We start from the raw sequence: 21,095 nt of genomic DNA on the forward strand, positions 1-21,095 counted from the left end.
TATTTTTGCTGATTTCATAGTTCTTTTTGTAGTGTTTTTTGCGTTTGACAACTTAAAATAAAGCTTTTACTTTTATTTAACAAACCATCGGTCTGTCTCTCTCTCTCTCCCTCTCTCTCTCCCTCTCTAATCTTATTTTACAGAAGAAGCACTTTATTCCTGATTAAAAAATATCAGTTGGCAACTTTTTAAAAGCCCTTTTTATCAATATATACTCGTTTTTTAAAATTTTTTTAGTGACATCAATTAAATTTTAGTGAGATGCTCATGTTAAAATTATTTGAGGTTATGTTTATGCCATTTCTTTCATCAGTATTTTAATGCCATTGGCGAACGTTGATAGCTAGTAGCCAATGACGACCAATGCTCAGAAACAACTCCGTAATTTCTTATTTTGAAAAAAGCGCGGCAAATTTCGTCTTAGACGCACACATACCTAAATTTAACGAAAATGTACGGATTCCGCGCGCTTTCGCGATAAATCCGGAAAATGGCCGATTTCGCGTTACTTCGCTTTATATTTTCGTGATCAGGGGGTTATGATCGGTGCTTCTGTACGGTTTTCAGATTCCTAAGCACATTTTAAAAATTTCGCGGCGAATCGCGGCGGAGAAATTTTCCAATGTCTAGATATCACAAGAGTGGGTTACTATTTGAAAAAATAAGGTAAGGGCCCCCCACCCCCCCCCCCTAAGGTAGGGGCCAAATTGTTGAACCCCCCCCCCCTCCATAAGATAGTCCCTTTTGAGATAGAGATATTCCCAAAGTTTAGGTTTTTTTTTATCTCTAACGGCTCAAAAGTTAGAAGGGGGTGCGGGATTTTTGAAACATCCTGCATTTTGCCCCAAAACGGAATGAACTGCTCCTCTAAAAAACTTGATAGGGTGCAGTATGGAGTCCTTGTGTGAAACGGTCACTTGTTTACTTGATTCAGATTTTGTCATTTTAATTTTAAAATATGAAAGGAGGTAATTACTTGGCAGGCTGACTGAAGAGACCACTAGGCAGGATACGAAATTTAACACCCCCACACATGTTTTATTATCGAAATCTGATGATTGGAGCATTAAAACGTTTCGAATTAAACACTAGACGAAAACGGTGGTTTTTGTGTAGGTTAATTTTATACTTCCCTCTCACACAAGAGTTTACCTGGGTCCAATCCAGCATTACATCAATTTTGGTATATTTTATGTTGGAAGAATTTTCCTGTGTAGTGACTTATTTTTGACAAAATCAGAGATATTTTATATCAAAAGAGGAAGAAAGTGTGTATGAAACCAAGCTCTAGTCTCTTGCCTAATGCAGTGTGAACTCTTAACATTTACCACTCACTCATGAGTTAATTATAGAAGTTTTTAACATTTTTAATGTATTTTTCATGATATTTTGATTAGTAAACATATCCCATGTAGTGTTTGGTTCTTACTCTTTTCAGAGGTCCATTCTATCCTCCTTTTAATTCATATTATTTTTAAAATTTTGCAAATTATTATTTTTTTTTTTTATTATAGGAGGAAAATCAAATTCAAGCAAGTTTCCTTTAATTCCTGGTGCTGGAAGAATTATTTTTCAAGATAATATAATACGCTTTGAGAAAGTGCCTTTAATAACTCCAAATGGTGATGTGTTAGTCGAGAACCTGACGTTTGAAGTAAAATCTGGAATGAATGTTCTTGTTTGTGGACCCAATGGGTGTGGAAAATCATCACTTTTTAGAATATTAGGAGAAGTAAGTTTTTATTTCCCAGATAACTCACAAGAAAGGTTTTTTGTTTAATTAAACTTTTCTTCATTACATAGCATGGTTTTAATGAACAGAAAAAGTGATAATGAGGTCAATAACCGTTGACGCCATGATTACAGAAAAATCAAATTATTGAAACTCACAGGATCAGTGATCATTGTGTCAACAACCATTGTGTCAAACACAAAATGAGCTTATCGTTGACATCTTGCTCTGGTCTGTCGAATACCAAGTAGGCAGTGATCATGGTGTCAACGATTATGAAGTCTACGAAAACTTAAAATCTGCTTGAGCCAAATTTTAAAAAACAAAATTTTTTGTTGACACCATGATCGTTGACACTACAATCATGAACAATGAGGCTCCTGAAATTTGTGGCAATGATCACGGTGTCAACGAAAAAACAATTTAAACTTTCTTTTCCTTCCTAAGGTTTCCCTGAAAGTTCATTGAACTTTCAGTGCATCTATTTATCTAATGAGAAAATGCAAATTGATCTTTCAGAAGTGCAAGTATTTGTTGGCATTATACTCATACAGGACAGGTCTGACTGTGATGTCAGTGATTGTGGCGTCAACGATCAAGGTCTAAACCATGCTCATACTCACACTAGAGTGCTCGTCATATAAATGATTGCAAAGATCATTGATCGACCTTGTGAATTTAGATTACAGAAAGTGCTGTGTACTAAATTACTGTTTTAATTTAATCAGCTCATGCAAAAACCGCTAATGTCCATTTTCTGTAATTTTGAGAGAACTGCTAAAAACTGTAGAAGCCTTTTAAATGCGGGATTAAAAAATGTTCTGACATTAAAGGGAAAGATTGCAGAAAAGGATCTTTAACAGTTTCCAGCTCCTCCTCTGTCTGGGACGGAGTAATTAAAAAAAAGGACTCTGGACATTAGCGGTTTTCGCATGATACGTGAAAATCTCAGAGTTTTGGAGCCATTTGATATTATCAAAATTCATTCTAAAGATATTAAAGCGGTAGATTATCATTCTAATAAAGTTAAAAAAGTAAAATTTTGGACAATTGCGGCACTTGAGACAAGTTTCATCACGAAACTACCAGCAATAAATTGCACATTAGCGCTTTTCGCATGAATTGTGCGAGGACGGTTCTAAAACATCGAAAACGCATTTGTTTAAGTATGCCTCCCGGGCGAGAGAATGTATCCCTATCGTATTTTGAGACGCTGAATCCGAATATGATCTCCGTTTTTTCCCATCTGCCTCCAATTTTCGGAAGAAGCCGATTTTACTCGGAAAAATGGCCATTTTTGGGCATTTTTGGTGTTTTTTCGACTGTTAACCCTTACAGAATGTAGATAAAATTTTTCTCAGCTACGAAATACCATTTCGCCAATGTCTTTTTAACTGCTGAGTCTGAAAATGATCTTAATATTTCCCGTTCACCTCTCTGTTTTCCGGAAAAGCGACTTTTTCTCGGAGAAATGAGCAAATTTGACGTATATTTGTCGTGCATGCAATTTATTTTTATAAATTTTCCTAGACCCGTAATAGTAAGTTACTTATGTATTTTGAACTGCTGAATCCGAATATGACATCGGTTTTTGTCTATCACCCTCCAGTTCTCCGGTACAGCCAATTTTTCCGAGCCTAAAATTGTGTATTGTAAAAGCTTTTCCGGACTCAAAGTGTATTCAAAATACATCCAATACCGCACACCTATAAACAAGACAATTTTCCTAAAAAGTTAGGTTTTCCGTCAGAGGGATGGTTGATAACGAATTTCTAAGGTCATATTTGGATTAATCAGCTCAACTTACATGAGAATCAATGTATCACACATGCGGAAAATGTTTTGTATTTTGCTGGAAGTGGGAACAGTCCGGAAAAGCTGTTGGCCTGGAAAAATCAGACGTTTTAGAAAACGGGGGGTTGTCAAAAATGAGTGAAGGTCAAATTCGAGATCAGTGCTTCTTAATACAGCAAGAGAGACCTAAAGGGGATCTCGAATGATTTCTGAGGCGCCCTAGAACAGGAAAATCTTTACAAAAATACCTGAAAAGATCGTTTTCTTAGGAAAAGCGATTTTTCTATAAAAATTGGATTCATTTATGGCGTAGCCATAATGATGCGGAAAAGTCTACATAGATATATTGTTAATTGGGAGGCTGTCAATCAGCGCATCATTAAAATGAACTTGAACTTATACGGTCATAAAATCACGCTGCTCGGGGTGTATGGGGTAAATGATGATGCAACTGTCGCAGTCAAGGACCAATTTTTTGAAGACCTTTATGAGGAAATAACGAAGGTGGTAGCTGGCAGGGAAGTGATTGTCATGGGTGATTTGAACAGCAGAACAGGACGATGAGTCAACTGCAAAATTGTCGGACCGTTCGGGGAGGATGCTGTCAATGATAATGGAGATCGGCTCATTGAAATTTGCTCTCAAATGGAGATGACAATTCTGAATGGTTTTTTCCAGCACAAAGACATCCATAAATATACCTGGGTCCAGCCTACACGAAGATTGAAATCCATCATCCGTGATAGTAAGGCATGCAACTAGATTGAAAGTGCAGCAAGTACGAGTTTACAGGGGACTTTCTTGCGGCAGTGATCATCATTTCCTCCGAGCAGATGTAGCGTTCCCTGTTAAGGGCAGTAAGGACAAACAGCCAATGCAGCAACAACAGCAGAGGCAGGGACCACAAGAACAAGAAGTGTGGTATAATATTGAAAGTTTGGAGCACCCTAGCGTTAAGGCACTGTACAGGAAACGCTTGGATGAGAAGCTGGGGGGCAGAACATCTTGAACCATGGAAGAACATTATCAATTGATTAAAGAATGCATCCACTCTGCTGCAAGAGAAGCCCTAGGTGTTTACAAGCCCAGTAATAAAGAGCAGCGCCCGCACTGGTGGGATAGAGGAATAGAACACAAGATCAATCTGAAGAGGCAAAAATATCAAATTTTCTTGTCGTCTAAAAAAGCAGAAGATAAAGTTGTTAACAGAAAAGTTCAGTCAAAAGTCATGAGCCTCATCACAAGAAAGAAAAATGAAGCTCGGGAAAGCAACTGTAAGCGAATCAAAACACCTACCTAGCGGGAAGAGAAAGTGCCGAGAGTTGGAAGCTAATTAAAGATTTACGCAGAGACATGAAGCGGGATATCTTGTCCGATATCACTTAAAAATCTGGACGATCATTTTAGAGACCTTTTAACGGAGAGGCACCCAGAGTTTCACAATGACAGCACGGACAACGGAACTTTAAACAACTTGGAAATTCATATCGCGGACGTAATTAAAGCGGTCAAAGAGCTGCAAAATGGCAAAGCACTGGGTCCAGGTGGAATCCCTGTTGAGTTAGTTAAGAGCGGGACTTCTAAGCTCTTCGATTGCCTCAGAAAACTGATGCAGCCATGCATCAGGGGTGACGAGGTGCCAGGGCCAGGGGAGTGGAAGGAGTCCTGGATCAAGGCCATCTACAAAAGGAAGGGAAGGAAGGACGATTGTAACAACTACCGGGGGCTCTCAGTGACCGGGACAATAAGGGAAGTACACGGGAAGGTATTAAAAGCGAAGATCGAAGAAGAATGGCAAGATCACGAAGCAGAGGAGCAGGCTGGTTGTAGAGTTGGCAGGTCTACGATAGATCTCGTCTTTGTTATTGTCCAGGTCATTGAGAAGAAATTGGCCGTAGCTCAGGAGCTGCATTTAATTTTTGTGGATCTCCAGAAGGCATATGACAGTGTGCCTTTGGTGAAACTCTGGGAAGCCTTGGAAAAATCAAATTTTAATGGGGGGTTGTTTGATGCTATCAAGTGTTTTTATGAAGGAAATTCTACGAAAATTAAGTGTCATGGGGAATTGTCTGGGGGTCATTATGTAACGAAGGGTTTAAAACAGGGATGTTGTTTGTCGCCTGATTTAAGATGATAGGTGGGTTACACACAATAACGTAACACTGGGTTGAGACCAAGGCATTCTATTAAGAAATGCAAGAAATGCAAATATTCAACAGTCACAAATACATATCATGATCACAAGCAAGCAAGGGCAAGAATGGTGAATGCCTCGTTGATGGATGATGACCATCGGTGAGAGGCGATGGGTAGTGACGTCATGATGACATGACATCACTATCCAACACCTCCCCCTTTACACTTTTTTTTTTAGAAACCATTAGGGCATCTTAATTAAAACTTATCTGAAACTATTGGGGCTTCGTAAATACAAATGATCTGAAACCATTAGGGCATCTTAATTAAAACTTATCTGAAACCATTGGGGCTTCGTAAATACAAATGATCTGAAACCATCCGTAAATAATATTTGATCTGAAACCATTAGGGCATTTTAATTAAAACTTATCTGAAACCATTGGGGCTTCGTAAATACAATTGATCTGAAACCATTGGGGCTTCGTAATACAAAATTGTCTGAAACCATTGGGGCTCTGTAATTAAAAATTGCTCTGAAATCATTTGGGTTTTCTTTACTAATTTTGAAGAGACACCATTGGGGTGTTCAGGTTTGTAGATACCATTAGGGCATCGTAATTAACAATTTAACCGAAACCATTGGGGCTGCATTTAAGACCTCACGAAACACTATTAGAGTGCACAGGTTTGAATTTTAAAACATCATTAGTTGAAATAATGCGTTGTAAATTGTATGACACCATTGGGGCATCGCTAACAATTGACTAGAAGTTCTTAGCAAGACATGATTAATAAGTTAAGTTGAGCTAAGAATGATAAGGGACAAGAGTTAATGATCTAATTTTAAAAAAAACAGTGATCTAAAATATTGAAACATAACAATTACCAGTTTATCTGGAGATTGGTAAATGTAAGTGGGAGAGCAAGAAAAACAAATAAGGACTTAGGTGATAAATTCGATTTAAGAATGAAAAAATGCAAGTCAACTTTGTATAACATGTTTTAAATACTCATTTAGATGCAAAATTAGGGTCAGGCTTTTTTGGTACGCCTCGACCTAAGTTCCTAAGCCTAACAATGGTGGGACTCACAAGTGTTGAGGGTTGAGCTTCTAGAGCGGAAATTGGTTGAATTGCAGTCAAGTTATCTATAATTGTGGAATTTTCAATTATTGTTAAGTCTAATTCACTATTTTCAGGCGTTGACCTATCCAATGAAATGATACTATCAGAGTCACTAGAAAGATATTCTTGATCCTGAAGTTCTGGCTCAAATTCATTTTCAGGAGCACTCTGAGAGTTACTAGAATGTGATTCATTATCCTGTAGCTCTGCATCAAATTCCTTTTCAGGAGCACTTTCAGAGTTACTAGAATGTGATTCTTGATCCTGTAGCTCTGAATCAACTACATTTTCAGGGGCCCTTTCTGACTTATTTGATGATGAGTTATTCTCGGTTAGCTCATCATCAAAAAATAAGAGAAGTGCACCTGAATTAGTTGTTTCTTTCACGCTTGTACTAAATCTCTTTCTAATAAATCTAGAATTTCTCCTTAATGTTACTCCCTGTTGATTTTCAAGGAGATAGGATCTAGGTGCATTTTCAATTTTCTTTAGTATCACAGCTGGATATCAACATTTATTACTGTCTTGCAACCAAACTTTTTCATTTTCTTCAAAGTCAGGTTTGGATTTGGCACTTTTATCATAATAATGCTTTGTTTTATTTTGAGTTGAAATAATTTTATCAGTCATATCACAAAGTTGCAGTTTCAGGTTTGCTACACTTGTTGACAGCTTTGTTCTTAGTGTTCTACTCATCATGAGCTGCGCTGGTGATTTATTCAAACTACTAATTGGTGCATTATTATGCTGTAAAATTGCTAAATTCAAGTCTCCATGACTTTCATGAACTTTCTTAAGAATTAATTTAGCTTTTTCGCAGCGCTCTCAGCCATTCCCTTTGATTGAGGATATCTCGGGCGAGAAGTCTGAATTATAATCTGAAAGTCTGAAATATAGTCTGAAATAAAATTATATGCTTTTGAGAATTCTATCATTTCGTGTGAATTAAAAGGTTGATTGTCAGCTATCAGACAAGCAGGTATACCGAACACTCGGAAAATATCTTTAAAGACTTTTATAACTTCAGAAGCTGTCTTTTTATCGATGGGCCTAATCTCGAGCCACTTGCAATTATAATCTGTGACAATGAGAAATTGTTTACTTTGGAATTGCGCAATGTCTGCTGTGATTTTATGAAATGGTGTGGTGGGAATCTCATGCGAAACTAGAGGTTCTTTGACTTGACTAGGGTGAAACTTATTACATGTGGCGCAAGATTTTACAAATTTTTCAATGTCAGAGGTATATGACGGCCAATAACAAATGGACCTAGCTCTCTGGATAGTTTTCCCAATACCTAGATGAGCGTCACCATGGAGTAAAGTAACATAAGAAGCCTGTAATTTAGCCGGAATGATGAGACGGTTTTGAAAAAAAAGCAATTCATCGTTTATCGATATTTCAAGTTTTAATTTGAAATAGGGCATTAACATTACATCATCGCATTGATCCCAATTTTCCAGGTGCATTTTTTTTATCTGTGCCAAAATTGGGTCTTGCATCGTGGCTTCTGAAAGTTCCAGGTATTTACTGTTAGACAGTTCAAAATTCACCTCCAGGCAATGTACAATTTCATCAAATTCAATTTGATCATTACTGACTATTTTACCAGAGAAGTCCCGAGATAACATATCAGCTATGTACATTTGTCTACCAGGCAGATATTTGACTTCAAGATTATAAGGAGTAAGTTTAAGTAGCATCCGTTGAAGATGGTTGGACATGACTCTGGTTATTCTTTTCTTGAAAATAGCCTGTAATGGTTTGTGATCGTTTTCGACTAGAATTTTGTAACCATACACAATATTGTGAAAACGTTTAGCAGAAAACAAAATTCTCAGCATTTCTTTTTCAATTTGCCCATATCTCGTTTCAGCGTCTATTAGACATCTTGACGCAAAAGCTATTGGGCGACCTTCCTGTGGTATGCAAGCTCCCAGGCCTAATTTTGAAGCGTCACGTTGAATAGTAGTTTCTTTGGACGGGTCAAAATTTTGCAAGCTTGTAATTTCTTAGATAGCTTTTTTAACAATTTTGAAATGCTCAGTATGTTTTTCTGTCCAAACAAGTTTCGTTTGTTTCTTCAGAAGGGGCCTGAATGGTTCTATGAGATCAGCCATGTTTGGAACATAGTCTCTAATGTAATTTATAGTTCCTATCACACTTTGCAGTTCTTGACGTATTTTAGGGATTCTTAGATCCAAGATTGCTTGGATACAATCATTATCGGGACGTATGCCATCAGCACTAATTATGTGACCCTTATACCGTATTTCTTTTTGCTTGAACTGAAATTTGTTACAATTAACCTTGATGTTGTACTTGCATGCTCTGCTCAGTACTTTCGCAAGTGCAATATCATGTTCTCTCTCAGTTTTTCCGCAGATTAGAATATCATCAAAGTAAATAACTACATTTGGTATGTCCCCAAAGTATTTAGTAAGAAGTTTTTGGAACACTTTGTGGGCGTTGACAAGGCCAAAGGGCATTCGTAGAAATTTAAAACTACCGAAGGGTGTATGGAAGCCACATAAGTTGGATGCTTCAGGCGTAAGCTGACAGTGCCAAAATCCGTCTTTAATATCAAGTACAGAAAATATTTTCTTATTGACTAATTTCAGTTTGATCTCCTCTAAGGTTAGAATTAAATAAAATTCACGCTTGATTACTTTGTTCAAGTTTTTGGGGTCTAAACATATTCTGATTTTACCATCCTCCTCCACAATAACAAGATTGCTGAACCATTCAACATTTTCAGTGTCTGGCGAAATAATATCAAACATAACTAACTCTGTTAGTTTGCGCTTTAGTTTTTCCAGTAGGCGTACCGGAAGACGTCTTGGAGGGTCTACAACAGGAATCACTTGTGGATCTATTTTAATAGCGCATTTATCCGGGAATGTGCCAAGACCTTTGAATGTATCCTGGTTGTTAGTAATAACTTGTTCTTTGGATTTGAAATTTTCAATATCATGCACAAAATTTCTAGTGACTAGACCTAACTGAACACATGAATTTAAACCTAACAGGGGAGTTTTCCCTACATTAGTAATTGTAAATGAAAGCTTACAGACAAGACTCTGATTTGGCAATCTAGAACGGCATGTCCACTGGAGTCGATACGAGCACCACCATAGCCCAGAACCATCGCTTTGCTTTGTAGGAGGAAGGTTGAAGAGTTTTTGACTTGATCAAAAATGCAGCGTGGCAGAATGTTGACCTCAGCTCCGGTGTCCAATTTGAAGTTCAAAGTTTGGCCATTGACAATGATGTTTTCCATCCAGCATCTATCAGGAGTCGTTATGCTATGGATGTCGATTTCACCAGGGGTAGCAGGACCGATATGAACGTTAACTTCTTCGGATTGTGACGAACTGTTCGACTCGTTCACTTTCGCACTGAGAAGATTTAAGTTATCGACTAGTGGTGACTGATATGGTTGTATCATTGATATTTCAGAAATATACAGGTAGTCACTAGCGTTAATATTTTCCGAACGACCGCACGATCTGGATTGAACATTTTCAAGCTGACTCGGGTCACTAATGGATGAACAATGACCGCACTGATTTTGTAAGTTAACTTGATCAGCCGTTTTAGGAGTAGGTTTAGAGCCACTTGAATTTTTAGGTTTGGACCGGCATTTGTTTGGAATATGATTCAGCCGCTGACACAAGGTGCTCTTTTGACCGTATGCTGGACACTGGCGAATATAATGCTTGTAACCACAGTTCCGGCAGTTGAGTTGCTTGGTTGGTGACTGTGAAAGTTGTTGTTGATGACCACTTGGAGTCGGCGTTGTTGAGATGTTTTGCTGACTTCTACGATTGTTGACCGAATCGATAGCCGTAGTCTTTGACGCGTCACTGGCCATTTCAGTGGCTTGGAGTTTACCGGTTTCGACCGAACGACACAATTTAACAACTTTATCGAATTCATAGTCTTCACCTAGCAACCGTTCGAGAAGAATCTGATTATTAATACCGATAATGATTCGATCCCGAATGAGTGACATTTCGAGATCTTTGAAATTGCAATGTTCCGACAGTTTGTTAAGAGCGAGAAGAAAAGTTTCGAAACCTTCTCCTTCTTTTTGAACCCTCGTAAAAAACTGGTACCTCGAAAACACTTCGTTTGATTTGAGTTTGACATAATCATCAAGAGCTGAAGTGAGTTTTGCCACAGTGTCGGCTTTGTCATCAGCCAGATCCAGAGAATTGATGAGCTCCTCTGCTTCAGTGCCGATGACATTCAAAAAGATCGCTTTTTGAACTATTGCGTCCTTCTTACTGATTTCAGCTCCCACACTGTAGTTGGTCCACTGCCTCTTGAACTTTTCCCAGTTCTTTAGGATGTCTTCGTTCACCTCAAGAGACGATGGCTTGATGAGAAACTCCATCACGATAAACACATAAGGAATTGCAAGGAGCAATAGAAATTCCACGATTAGCGAGGAATAATTTAGTTATCTAGAGTTCCGCGATTGGCGAGGAACTGAAGAGAAATTTAACACATTTGCAGAAAAGTCCACGACATTTTGTCACGAACACGAAATTGAAATAAGCACTTAGAGATCCAAGATTAGCGAGGAACTTAGGTAATGTCCGAAGACCGAACGCGTTAAAATTAATTAAAACATTTCGAACTGAATCGATATTCTAAAATTTATTAAAAGAAGAATTGGTGCTACGAACACGACATTAAAAAACTTGGCCGCACTATGCCATTTTAGGCCACCGTTTGGCGTGGTCGGGCCGTCGTGTCGCCGTTTATCCTGCTGCTTGGCTGGAATCCCTCTTCTTTTGTCGTTTTATCCTCGTCGCCATGATTTAAGATGATAGGTGGGTCGCACACAAGAACGTAACACTGGGTTGAGACTAAGGCATTTTATTAAGAAATGCAAATATTCAACAGTCACAAATACATATCATGATCACAAGCAAGCAAGGGCAAGAATGGCGAATGCCTCGTTGATGGATGATGACCATCGGTGAGAGGCGATGGGTAGTGACGTCATGATGACATGACATCACTATCCAACATCGCCAACATTTTTAAAATATATCTTTAGTATGTGTTGAAAGAATGGAAGAAAAAATGTGGAGGGATGGGTGTCCCTTGAGTGAGGTTGAAACTCTGTTCACTTTGTGCTTTACTGATGACCAAGTGGTGATTGCACTAGATCAAGATGACGCCGATTACATGATGCGCAAGTTGGTAGAGGAGTATCGGAAGTGGGATTTGGAAGGCAGTATTTCCAAATCCGAGAAACTGACTTCGGGAGGTGATCAGCAAAGCATTGAGTTGGAGGATGGGCAGCAGATCAAAGGCTGCGAGCACTATAAATACTTGGGGATGCATTTGACCCAAGATGGAAGAACGGATCAAGCGATTAAGGAAAAAATCACCCTGGCAAGGAGGGCTACAGCGATGTTAAATGGAATCCTCTGGGATCTGCGGATTTCCAAAGAGAACAAGAGAAGAATTTACAACATTGTAGTTAAAAGTATTCTTACATATGGATGTGAAGTTTGGCAGCTGAAGGAACGGACACAGGGGATGCTAAGAGCAACAGAGATGGATTTCTGGAAGAGGTCTGCAGGAATTTCTAGGAGAGATCGGGTCCGTATTGAAAGAGTGCGTCAGGTCATGGGAGTCTAGAATGACATCACATTCGACGTCATGACCAGGCAGCTTGTCTGGTATGGTCATGTCAATAGAGTGATGGATGATGCCAAAGAAGTTGCTTGATTGGGTTTCTCCTGGGAGGAGACGAAGGGGATGCTCAGTGAAAGGGTGGCGACAGGGGGTTATAGAAGAAATGAGGGTTTGCCAACTCCCTGAAGGGCTTTGGGAGGATAGGGGACTTAGGCGGCTAGAAGTTGCAGAGCGCTAGAGAGTGCTATGAAGCGGCTTTATTCATACATACATTTGAGTACACTTTGAGTCCGGAAAAGCTTTTACGATATACAATTTTAGGCTCGGACGAGTCGGCTTTACTGGAAAACTAGAGGGTGATAGAAAAAAACCGATGTCATATTCGGATTTAACAGTTCAAAATACATAAGTAACACACTACCACGGGTTCAGGAAAATTTAAAAAAATAAATTGCATTCACGACAAATATACGTCAAATTTGCTCATTTTCCCGGAAAAAGTCGCTTTTCCGGAAACTTGAGAGGTGAAAGGGAAAGATCAAGATCATTGACGGACGCAGCAGTTAAAAATACATCGGTAAAGTTGTATCTTGCAGCTGAGAAAAATTTTACCTACATTCTGCAGGGGTTAACAGTCGGAAAAACACCAAAAATGGCCATTTTTCGTGTAAAATCGGCTCTTTCGGAAATTTGGAGGGTGATGGGAAGAAACGGAGGTCTCATGCGGATTCAGCGCTTCAAAATGCAGGAAGGTCACCGTATGTCGTAGAGACATTTTCTCATTTTGGTTTGTTGTACAGTGTTATGAGGCATATAACGAAAGATCGACTTTAGCGGTTTTTGCATGATTTGGACCAAAGCCCCCCCCTCCCCCACATAAAAGGGTTCACACCTAAAGATCTAACATTTTTACCATATTAATGAGTGTGTCTGACCTCCAAGAGAATTTTAATCCAGAAATCTAAAAATTGAAAAAAATGGACTTTAAAGGTTTTCGCACGAGCCGACTCAAATATAACGTACAGACACTAACAATACAGCCGTCACCATGGTTTTGAAGTATGGTTGTGGTTTAATCACAACATCAGTTTGCATCCAACTTTTTTAAGTACACAATTTCTTAAAGAGGAAAAAAAAGAAAAATCCCAAATCTAAATTTTTCTTCTAGTAAAACTGTAACATGAAAGTGCCTTTGATATGATATAATTTTTATTTCATAGCAAGCAGGTAAGGCAATTTCCTCCTTCATCTGATCCTTAGACATTTCTTAAATCTCTGAGAGACTCAAGGTTGTTAGTGACCTGAAAAATTAGGAAAAGTAAGAGAGAAATAACTAGTTTCGGCATCAATAGCCATTATAATCAGTTTTTCACCGGTGCTTGTGCTGCAAATGCGCGAGTTAATTAACTGCCTCAAATGGAGATAGTTTGAAACGGCTCTTTTTAGTTCAACGTACTGTGTCAGCAGCATACATTAAGGTTAAGGAAATGTATCCAGGAGTCTCTGAAGAGTGAGGGAATGGAAAAAAATTGTTTGCTTTGCAAGCATTGAGACTACTTTTGTTAACTGTTATATTTATTTATCCTTGCTCTAAATGTTTTTTTTTGCCTATTTCTTACAGCTATGGCCTTTATTTGGTGGAACTTTAACGAAACCTCCTCGTGGCAAATTGTTTTATATTCCGCAGCGACCATACATGACCCTTGGAACATTGAGAGATCAAGTAAGTTTTAAGGTTTCTTTCTTGTAGGTATTGAAGTCCTTTAATTTTTTTGCTCTCTGCTTGACATGTGACCAGCTTCATATCTATAATTTTCCATTGTAATTTAAAGTCTCAAAGCCAATTGATAAGTCACTGTAGAAGTAAGACATTGATTATTCTTCAGCATTTCATTCAATAACCTAGCATGTTGTTACTAAGCAATTGCAGACTAATTTGATTGAGAAAAATATTTGTTCATAAATGTACACGATGGATGATAAAATTGTAACTTGCTGGTTGCATTAGTGTACTTCAAGTATCATCAGCACATTATACAGGGTGCTCCTAACCACCCTTACCAGGCTTTTTTCTTGGTTGTCTTAGGTCGTACAATGTGGGAGATCGCAGAGATGATCAGGAAATCAAACATTAGGAATTCGAATTTTATGGTCCTGAAACGCCCCCAGTACTCCTGGGAAGGAGGCAGGGGAGATCTTAATCCGAAAAGCCGAGACTCCTCACCGAATTGCGATTCAGTCACACAAAAATTGAAAAGTACAGAAAATTTCACTTTTAATGGACCCCTAAAAATAAAGAATGGGCCTGCCATAGGTTGGAAAATGATTTCCTACACAGGGGAGCGGTACCTCCCTCCGCAATTTCTCTTTGGTCGCGAAATTGACGTAGATTCTTCGAAAAAAGAAGGGTACCCTGCGCAATTGATCCAAGGAGTCCAAATTTCATGGTCGCGGATTCAGTTTCCATTAGGAGGTACACGGGGGCTCAATTTTGTAAGCCGGGGTTCCTTTCTGAATTGCAAATCAATTGCATTCAAGTTGAAGAGTTCAACAAATTTAAACCTTAATTGATCCCCAAGAGTTTAAATTGACCCACCCAACGCTCAAAAGTAAGTAAGTGAAGAGGAGGGTGGTGTGCCCCCTTCAATAACTGCTCTTTGGTCGCAAAATTGACATAGATACTCCGGAAAAAATCCGTTTCATCAGAATGTCCCGTAAAAATAACAATCGGAAAGTCGATGACATAAGTGTTGATTTAAAGTTCCGAGAAGGAGAAGGGATCGATGTTTGTGGTTGACAACCCTAACGTTTTTTAAACGCGTGCGTTTTCTGGAACGCGGACGTTTTCTAAACGCGTACGTTTCTCAAACGCGTACGTTTCTCAAACGCGTGCGTTTCTCAAACGCGTGCGTTTTCTAAACGCTAAACGCGAACTGTTTTAAACTGTAACAATAAATTTCCACCAAAGAAAAAAAAAAAATTTTTTTTTTGATTCATCAAACTGAACATTGCAATATCCTTACCAGTTGCTCATCTCAAAACAGAAGGTTCCGATACACTAAGAACTGAAATTCCCGAATTCCGAAATTCCCCCTACTTTCCAGTTTCCGATACCAGACCCATACTGGAGGATATGGTCTATCGATGATACAGACCCTATTCTCCAGTCTCCGATACCAGACCCATACTGGAGGATATGGTCTATCGATGCCGCCGAAAATTTTACAAGTCCGAAAATCCGAATTTCTTGCACCATCTGGCAACACTGTAAAATTCGACGTTGCAAAATTTCATCCATTAATAAATCATTTAGTTATGTGCACCGTCCGGCAACGCTGTTGCATAACCGCCATCCTGGAGAACACACCATTGCATAACCCGCAGATTGAAGGGGCTACATTACACCATTGCATAACCCGCATATTGAAGGGGCAACATGTAATACTTCTTTTTTACAGCGTTGCCTTGTTCTACAATACTCGCGATACAACACTATAATTTAATTCGTATTTTTCTGCACCATTGTGCAACGCTGTTGGACATTTTACTGTTCTCTAATCACCATTTTCCTACTACTAGTTAGGAGTTTCCTTAACATGCCTCTCTCTTTTATTTCTCCTATTTTTCTTCACGATTTCTTAATTTTCTATTCATAAAAATTTTAGTAGTTAGGGCATGGAAAGGACCTCTAGTGCTCGACTCGTTTTGGGTTTTTCATACCAGGAGAAATCCTAAGATATATTAAACAAAAAGAAGAAAAAAGCTATGTGTATTATGGGAAATTGATCTTGAGGACGCATTAAGTCTTCAGAAGCCAAAATCATACGTTCATTTTGAACGATTGATCGATTCATTCATGAAAATCCATGCATTGTTTCACCTCAAGGCAATCCAAATTTTTTGAGTACCTCTGCTTCTAAGTGGTCCATAACCAAGTTTGTAATACAGGCAGATACAAGGGCGCCCATAGTTAGATCATTCATTTGCTGATAAAATTAGTCATTATACTGGAAAAAAGTACTTTTAAGACCATGGGCGTAAAAAGGGAGGGGTCCCGGGCCCTGCCCCCCCTAGAATTGAAAGTAGTGTCATCTGCTCCCCCTCCCCCACAGAAATTCTGGATGGTAGGAAAAAATCCTTGGGCCAGTATTTTTATACCCATTAAAGACATCCAAAAAATTCTTTTCCAAACATCGACCCAATGGGGATGTTGCACCCAGGAGGAATTTGGCAACTATTGAGATCGTCCGGTGTAATTTTTCAAGAAAAAACTGTTGGTGTGGTTGAAAACACTTTAAGTTCGATATTAAAGCTGTGAAAGCTAACTGTTTTAAGCTAACGATTTAAAGTCAATTTGTACCACATTTTATCAAATTTTCTTGCAGTTTTCAGTTTCTCATATCCTCAAATTTTCAACTGCATCAACGGATGTTTTAAATTCACTTCAGATTAAAACTTAATACATGTATGGAAGTTAAGAAAGTGAGGTTTGGCCCCCTTTTGTGGTTTCCGCCAGTCAAGTCAATGTTATTTACCCGTTTTTGTTCAAATAAATCAATGCATGTATTGGATATGTGATGTATGTATTGTAAACGAAATTTGTACATATGTTTAGGTTACATACCCTCATACTCGAGAAGAAATGATCCGCCGAGGCAAAACTGATGCGGACTTAGAGCAACATCTGGATAGAGTTCAACTATCATATCTTCTCAGTAGAGACAAAGGTTGGGATACAGTTGCAGATTGGATTGATATCCTGTCTGGTGGTGAAAAGCAAAGAATTGCTGTAAGTGCAATGCTCTTTTTACTACTGTACATTAATTGAAGATCAGCGCTGATTTAATGTTAATAAAATATCAGCTATCCCTTTCTATTTTACTCAGTTTATCTGACAATGTAGTGAAAAGACACGGTAACCTCTGAAAAGAGGAGTTTTTTAAAATGAAGGCAAACTTTGTGGGTCCTTTCAAAATACCTAAACTAACATTATTTTCTTTTCCAAATAACGTTACAGGAGCAAGCCTTAATTGTTGCTTATGGTCTGAATAGTGCATTTTGAGCTACCACCCTAAAATTGGTTAGAATGTTACTTAAGGTAATAATAGGGAAAATCAATCGAGACACAAGCCGACTCTTTCATGCTACCTTATATTTTGGTAGCTGGAAGCCAATTTTCATTATTTTCTCATTTTTCGTGGTTTCTAACTGACTTATCGACAAAAAATGGCAGGAATATTCTTCAACAAGTATAGAATAAGAATAAAGTCACTCCAAGCTTCACTTTCTCCTTTTACCCTAGAAATAGGCCGCCATTTTGGAAATTGATGGCTCAGTTTTTCTCCCATCAGATTTTTGCAATCATTTTGCAGCTGAAGCTGAACAAACAAAATTTGGTAGGGATAGGCTTAAATACATAGGCTGTCCCAAAAGTTTCGCATCGGTACACCGTATAAGCCAACAAAGAAAGCTAGCAAGTTGCGGTTTGTAGAGTTCCTTAGATCAACTCATTAGCTACAAAACGAGCTCTTGTTGAGCTCGTTTCGTCAAAAATTGACCAAGATACCAGATTGAAGATTGATTGTTTCAGAGGCGTGTTGAGTGGACCCCTCCAAGATTTTAGGACTTTTTTCAGGAAAAAAACAAACAAAGTTTAAAGATTAAATGCGTGTATTAAAAGAAATGAACAAAATAGGTATTTCTAATGAAGTTTACATACTTTATGGCTCCTCATCTGACAATTCTAAGCTTCTTCTTTCTTTTTCAAAGTACTTTTATCCAGCTTTGACGCACAGACGCAAGGGTTCTTCCCATTTGACCAAAAATCGTTTTTGCGAAATCCTCGGAGTGAGAGTTCAAAAAAAAGCTTGAGCTGCAGCCTTAATATCAGCAACTGAATTGAATCTGGTACCTCGTTAAGCATTTTTTAGTTCTGGAAAAAGCCAGAAATCGCAAGGCGCGAGATCCGGGCTGTAGGGGGGGGGGGGGGTTGCGGGGTGTGACGGTAATTTTTCCGTCACTTAAGTTTCGAATAAGTAATCACCTAGGAAATTTTGTTTAATTTTAAACCGTGCCGAGATTTAATCATATGTAAAAACTTCGATGGCTACAGCTGCCGCAAGTGATTGCGACAGTGGCGCATTCTGTAGGAACGGTGAAGTAGCGGAGTACCGCAGTACACCGGTCGGCCGCCGCGCGCCACTCGAGCGCTCGCGCAGAGCGATCTGGAACCTCTTGTACCCGACTACCCAGCTGTTTAGCGTGTGCACGGTGGCTCAGTCGCTCAAACTTTTAAGAAAAAGTCAATTTTTTATTATTTTAGCTTAATTAATTAATTGTTTTCACCAAATTGATAAAAGAAAGTCGTGAAGCTAATTTAGGCAAGTAGTTTGATGTAAGGAAAAGATTATTTAATTGTATATTTAATTTATTGGAGTCGAATGAAGTTGGTCGATGCGCGCGGAAGCTAGATGAAATGAATTTGATGGGGTCCCGACCGGTACATCAACGCGGCTATCCGACGAACATAAGTTAGACGCAGAGTTCTTCATTTTCTTCGGATCCTTTCGTTTGCAAAGCTGCTGAGTAGCACGCTTTCAAATGAAAGTATGACTTCTCGCTGTAATTACTTACTTGTGTGCATCCATTTTCGGGTAGCTCCTATAGTAACTAATTACACGAGCTTTCTATTATTAATCTCGAAATGTATTTCTGTTTTGTCGACATTTATTTAGAAACAAACTGAGTTTAATTAATTTTTTTTTAGGCAAATAAAATCTCTTAATGCGTGTCAGATTCCAAGAGTGCACGTGGTGAGTAGCACCTGGAACTTTGGTCGCTATTTGAATTTATTTTGAAAGTATTTATTTTGAATCCTAAATCTTCTATTCAAGATTGAGTGCACGTGGTGAGTAGCACCGGTTGTCCGGGAGATTTATGGTCAAATAAATAATCAAAAGTTCGAAAACATAAATGTCTCTTTCACCGTTCCTTTCAAAGTATTTTAAAAGTCAATCCGATTAACTCATTCGTCTTCAACCATCCTAATTTTGATTTCGCATTTAGTTTATTTTTTTTTTGTTTTGAGAATTTTAAGTTTGTAATTGTGTTTAAGAAATAGTTTTCTTTTCTCGTCAATAAAAATTGACTCCAGTATGTTCAAATTTGCTCTCATTATTCCTTCCTGCCAATCCTGTCCTCATCTCAGGAAAATCACCTCATTATATTTTTGATTACGCACTTCAAGTGTGCTGGCGCCCGAAACCAGGCGTCCCGACGAGCATCTGGCACCCTAAATTTGTGGCTTGATCAGCTGAAGCTCGATCCTTTCCAGAAGGCTTGCTTTCTGACGATCAGGATCGTACGAGTTCTCACTTTTCCTCGTCACACGGGGGAGGATCACCATGTCTTTTAACTTCATAAATTCGCGAGTGAGAATGGATGTGTGTGGACGAGCGTTGTCCTGGTGAAGGATACCCGTTTCCTTCATATCGGGGCGTTTTCTACGAATATGGGTTCAAAGAGTATTCAACACACTGATATAATACGCACTATCAACCGTTTGCTTCATGTTTAAACTTTGTTTGTTTGTTTTTTTTCCCTGAAAAAAGTCCTAAAATCTTGGAGGGGTCCACCCAACATGTCTCCAAAAAAACGCTGTATCTTGGTCAATTTTTGACAAAATGAGCTGACAAGGGCTCGTTTTGTAGCTAAGGAGTTGATCTAAAGAACTTTGCAAACCGCAACTTGCTAGCTTTCTTTGTTGGCTTATACAGTGGACTGATGCGAAACTTTTGGGACAGCCTATGTATATTGATGGTCCAGGCGCCTGGTAGCTAAAAATGAGGCTACCTGGAATTTTGGGTACACAGCTACTTTTTTGGGCTGCTTAATGTTTTTTGAGTCACTGAATCCAAATCTGAAGTTTCCTTACACGTATCTGGTGTGCATTTGCCGCCATTTTGAATAAATGACCTTAAAAGGCCTTTTTTTGCGGTTATTTTTTTTAGATAGTGGCAACGCATGAGCAAAAATCCCGGATTTTGTTAATATTTGAATAGCTGACGTAATTTGAAAGAAAATGGTACTTACATATGCCAAAAAATTGAGGAACTTCGGAACTCGGAACTTTGGAACACTTGGGAACTTGGTGGACCGCAGTTAGCCGGACCGCCCTATTGTGGGCCAGAGAGGCCCGTTTCTTGCGAAAAATACCGCTTTCAAGAGTGTTCAGTTTTGTATTGATGATGAGGAATTTGTTAAAGTGCCTCTCTAAGGGATGAGAATTCATCTACATTTCATCGAATAATCACCCAGCATTGGAGGGGGGGAACCTGAGTACCTTAGGGGTGACCGAAATTCCTGACTTGAGCGCTATATAATCTGAATAGGGAAAGAAGGTGGCCAAATTGCGTGTAAAATACGGGAAAAAATCGTCCGTAGCCGTAATTCCAACGGAATCATGGCGCTCAAGCCCTTCTAATATTCGCATCGTTGAAATGCCTAAAAAATCAGGTTTTTTCTTATTCAGGTCAGTGGAGATGCCCTCAAACACGCAATTTCATCATCAAGCACAAATTGTCCCACATATTTTTTCACGAGGAATCGATTTTACTGGTTTTCAAAACTATAAATTGTTGTATTTCATT

At 38.7% G+C, this 21,095-nt stretch overlaps 2 protein-coding genes across 4 annotated transcripts in view; one reads left to right on the forward strand and one right to left on the reverse strand.

Annotated features, from left to right (window-relative positions):
- The window catches only part of LOC140225863 (ATP-binding cassette sub-family D member 3-like), a 131,962-nt gene that overhangs the window by 76,354 nt on the left and 34,513 nt on the right, over positions 1-21,095 (forward strand). For all 3 annotated transcript variants that reach the window (XR_011900747.1, XM_072305838.1, XM_072305839.1), the window contains exons 12-14: positions 1,515-1,732; positions 14,069-14,170; positions 17,063-17,236. Coding sequence is in view for 2 of the 3 variants with exons in the window: in XM_072305838.1 (XP_072161939.1) it covers positions 1,515-1,732; positions 14,069-14,170; positions 17,063-17,236 (494 nt within the window). In the remaining variant the exon portion in view is untranslated. The remainder of the gene's footprint in view (positions 1-1,514; positions 1,733-14,068; positions 14,171-17,062; positions 17,237-21,095) is intronic.
- Positions 1,724-14,023, reverse strand: LOC140225864 (uncharacterized). The gene has a single exon (XM_072305840.1). The coding sequence runs from the start codon at positions 11,186-11,188 to the stop codon at positions 9,830-9,832; it is 1,359 nt and encodes a 452-aa protein (XP_072161941.1). The 5' UTR covers positions 11,189-14,023; the 3' UTR covers positions 1,724-9,829.

The sequence above is a fragment of the Bemisia tabaci genome, unplaced genomic scaffold, assembly GCF_918797505.1.
Source record: "Bemisia tabaci unplaced genomic scaffold, PGI_BMITA_v3".
Lineage (NCBI taxonomy): Eukaryota > Metazoa > Arthropoda > Insecta > Hemiptera > Aleyrodidae > Bemisia > Bemisia tabaci.

Coding starts and splice junctions, on each gene's coding strand:
- LOC140225864 (XM_072305840.1), bottom strand. CDS start 11,188: ATGGAGTTTCTCATCAAGCCATCGTCTCTTGAGGTGAACGAAGACATC.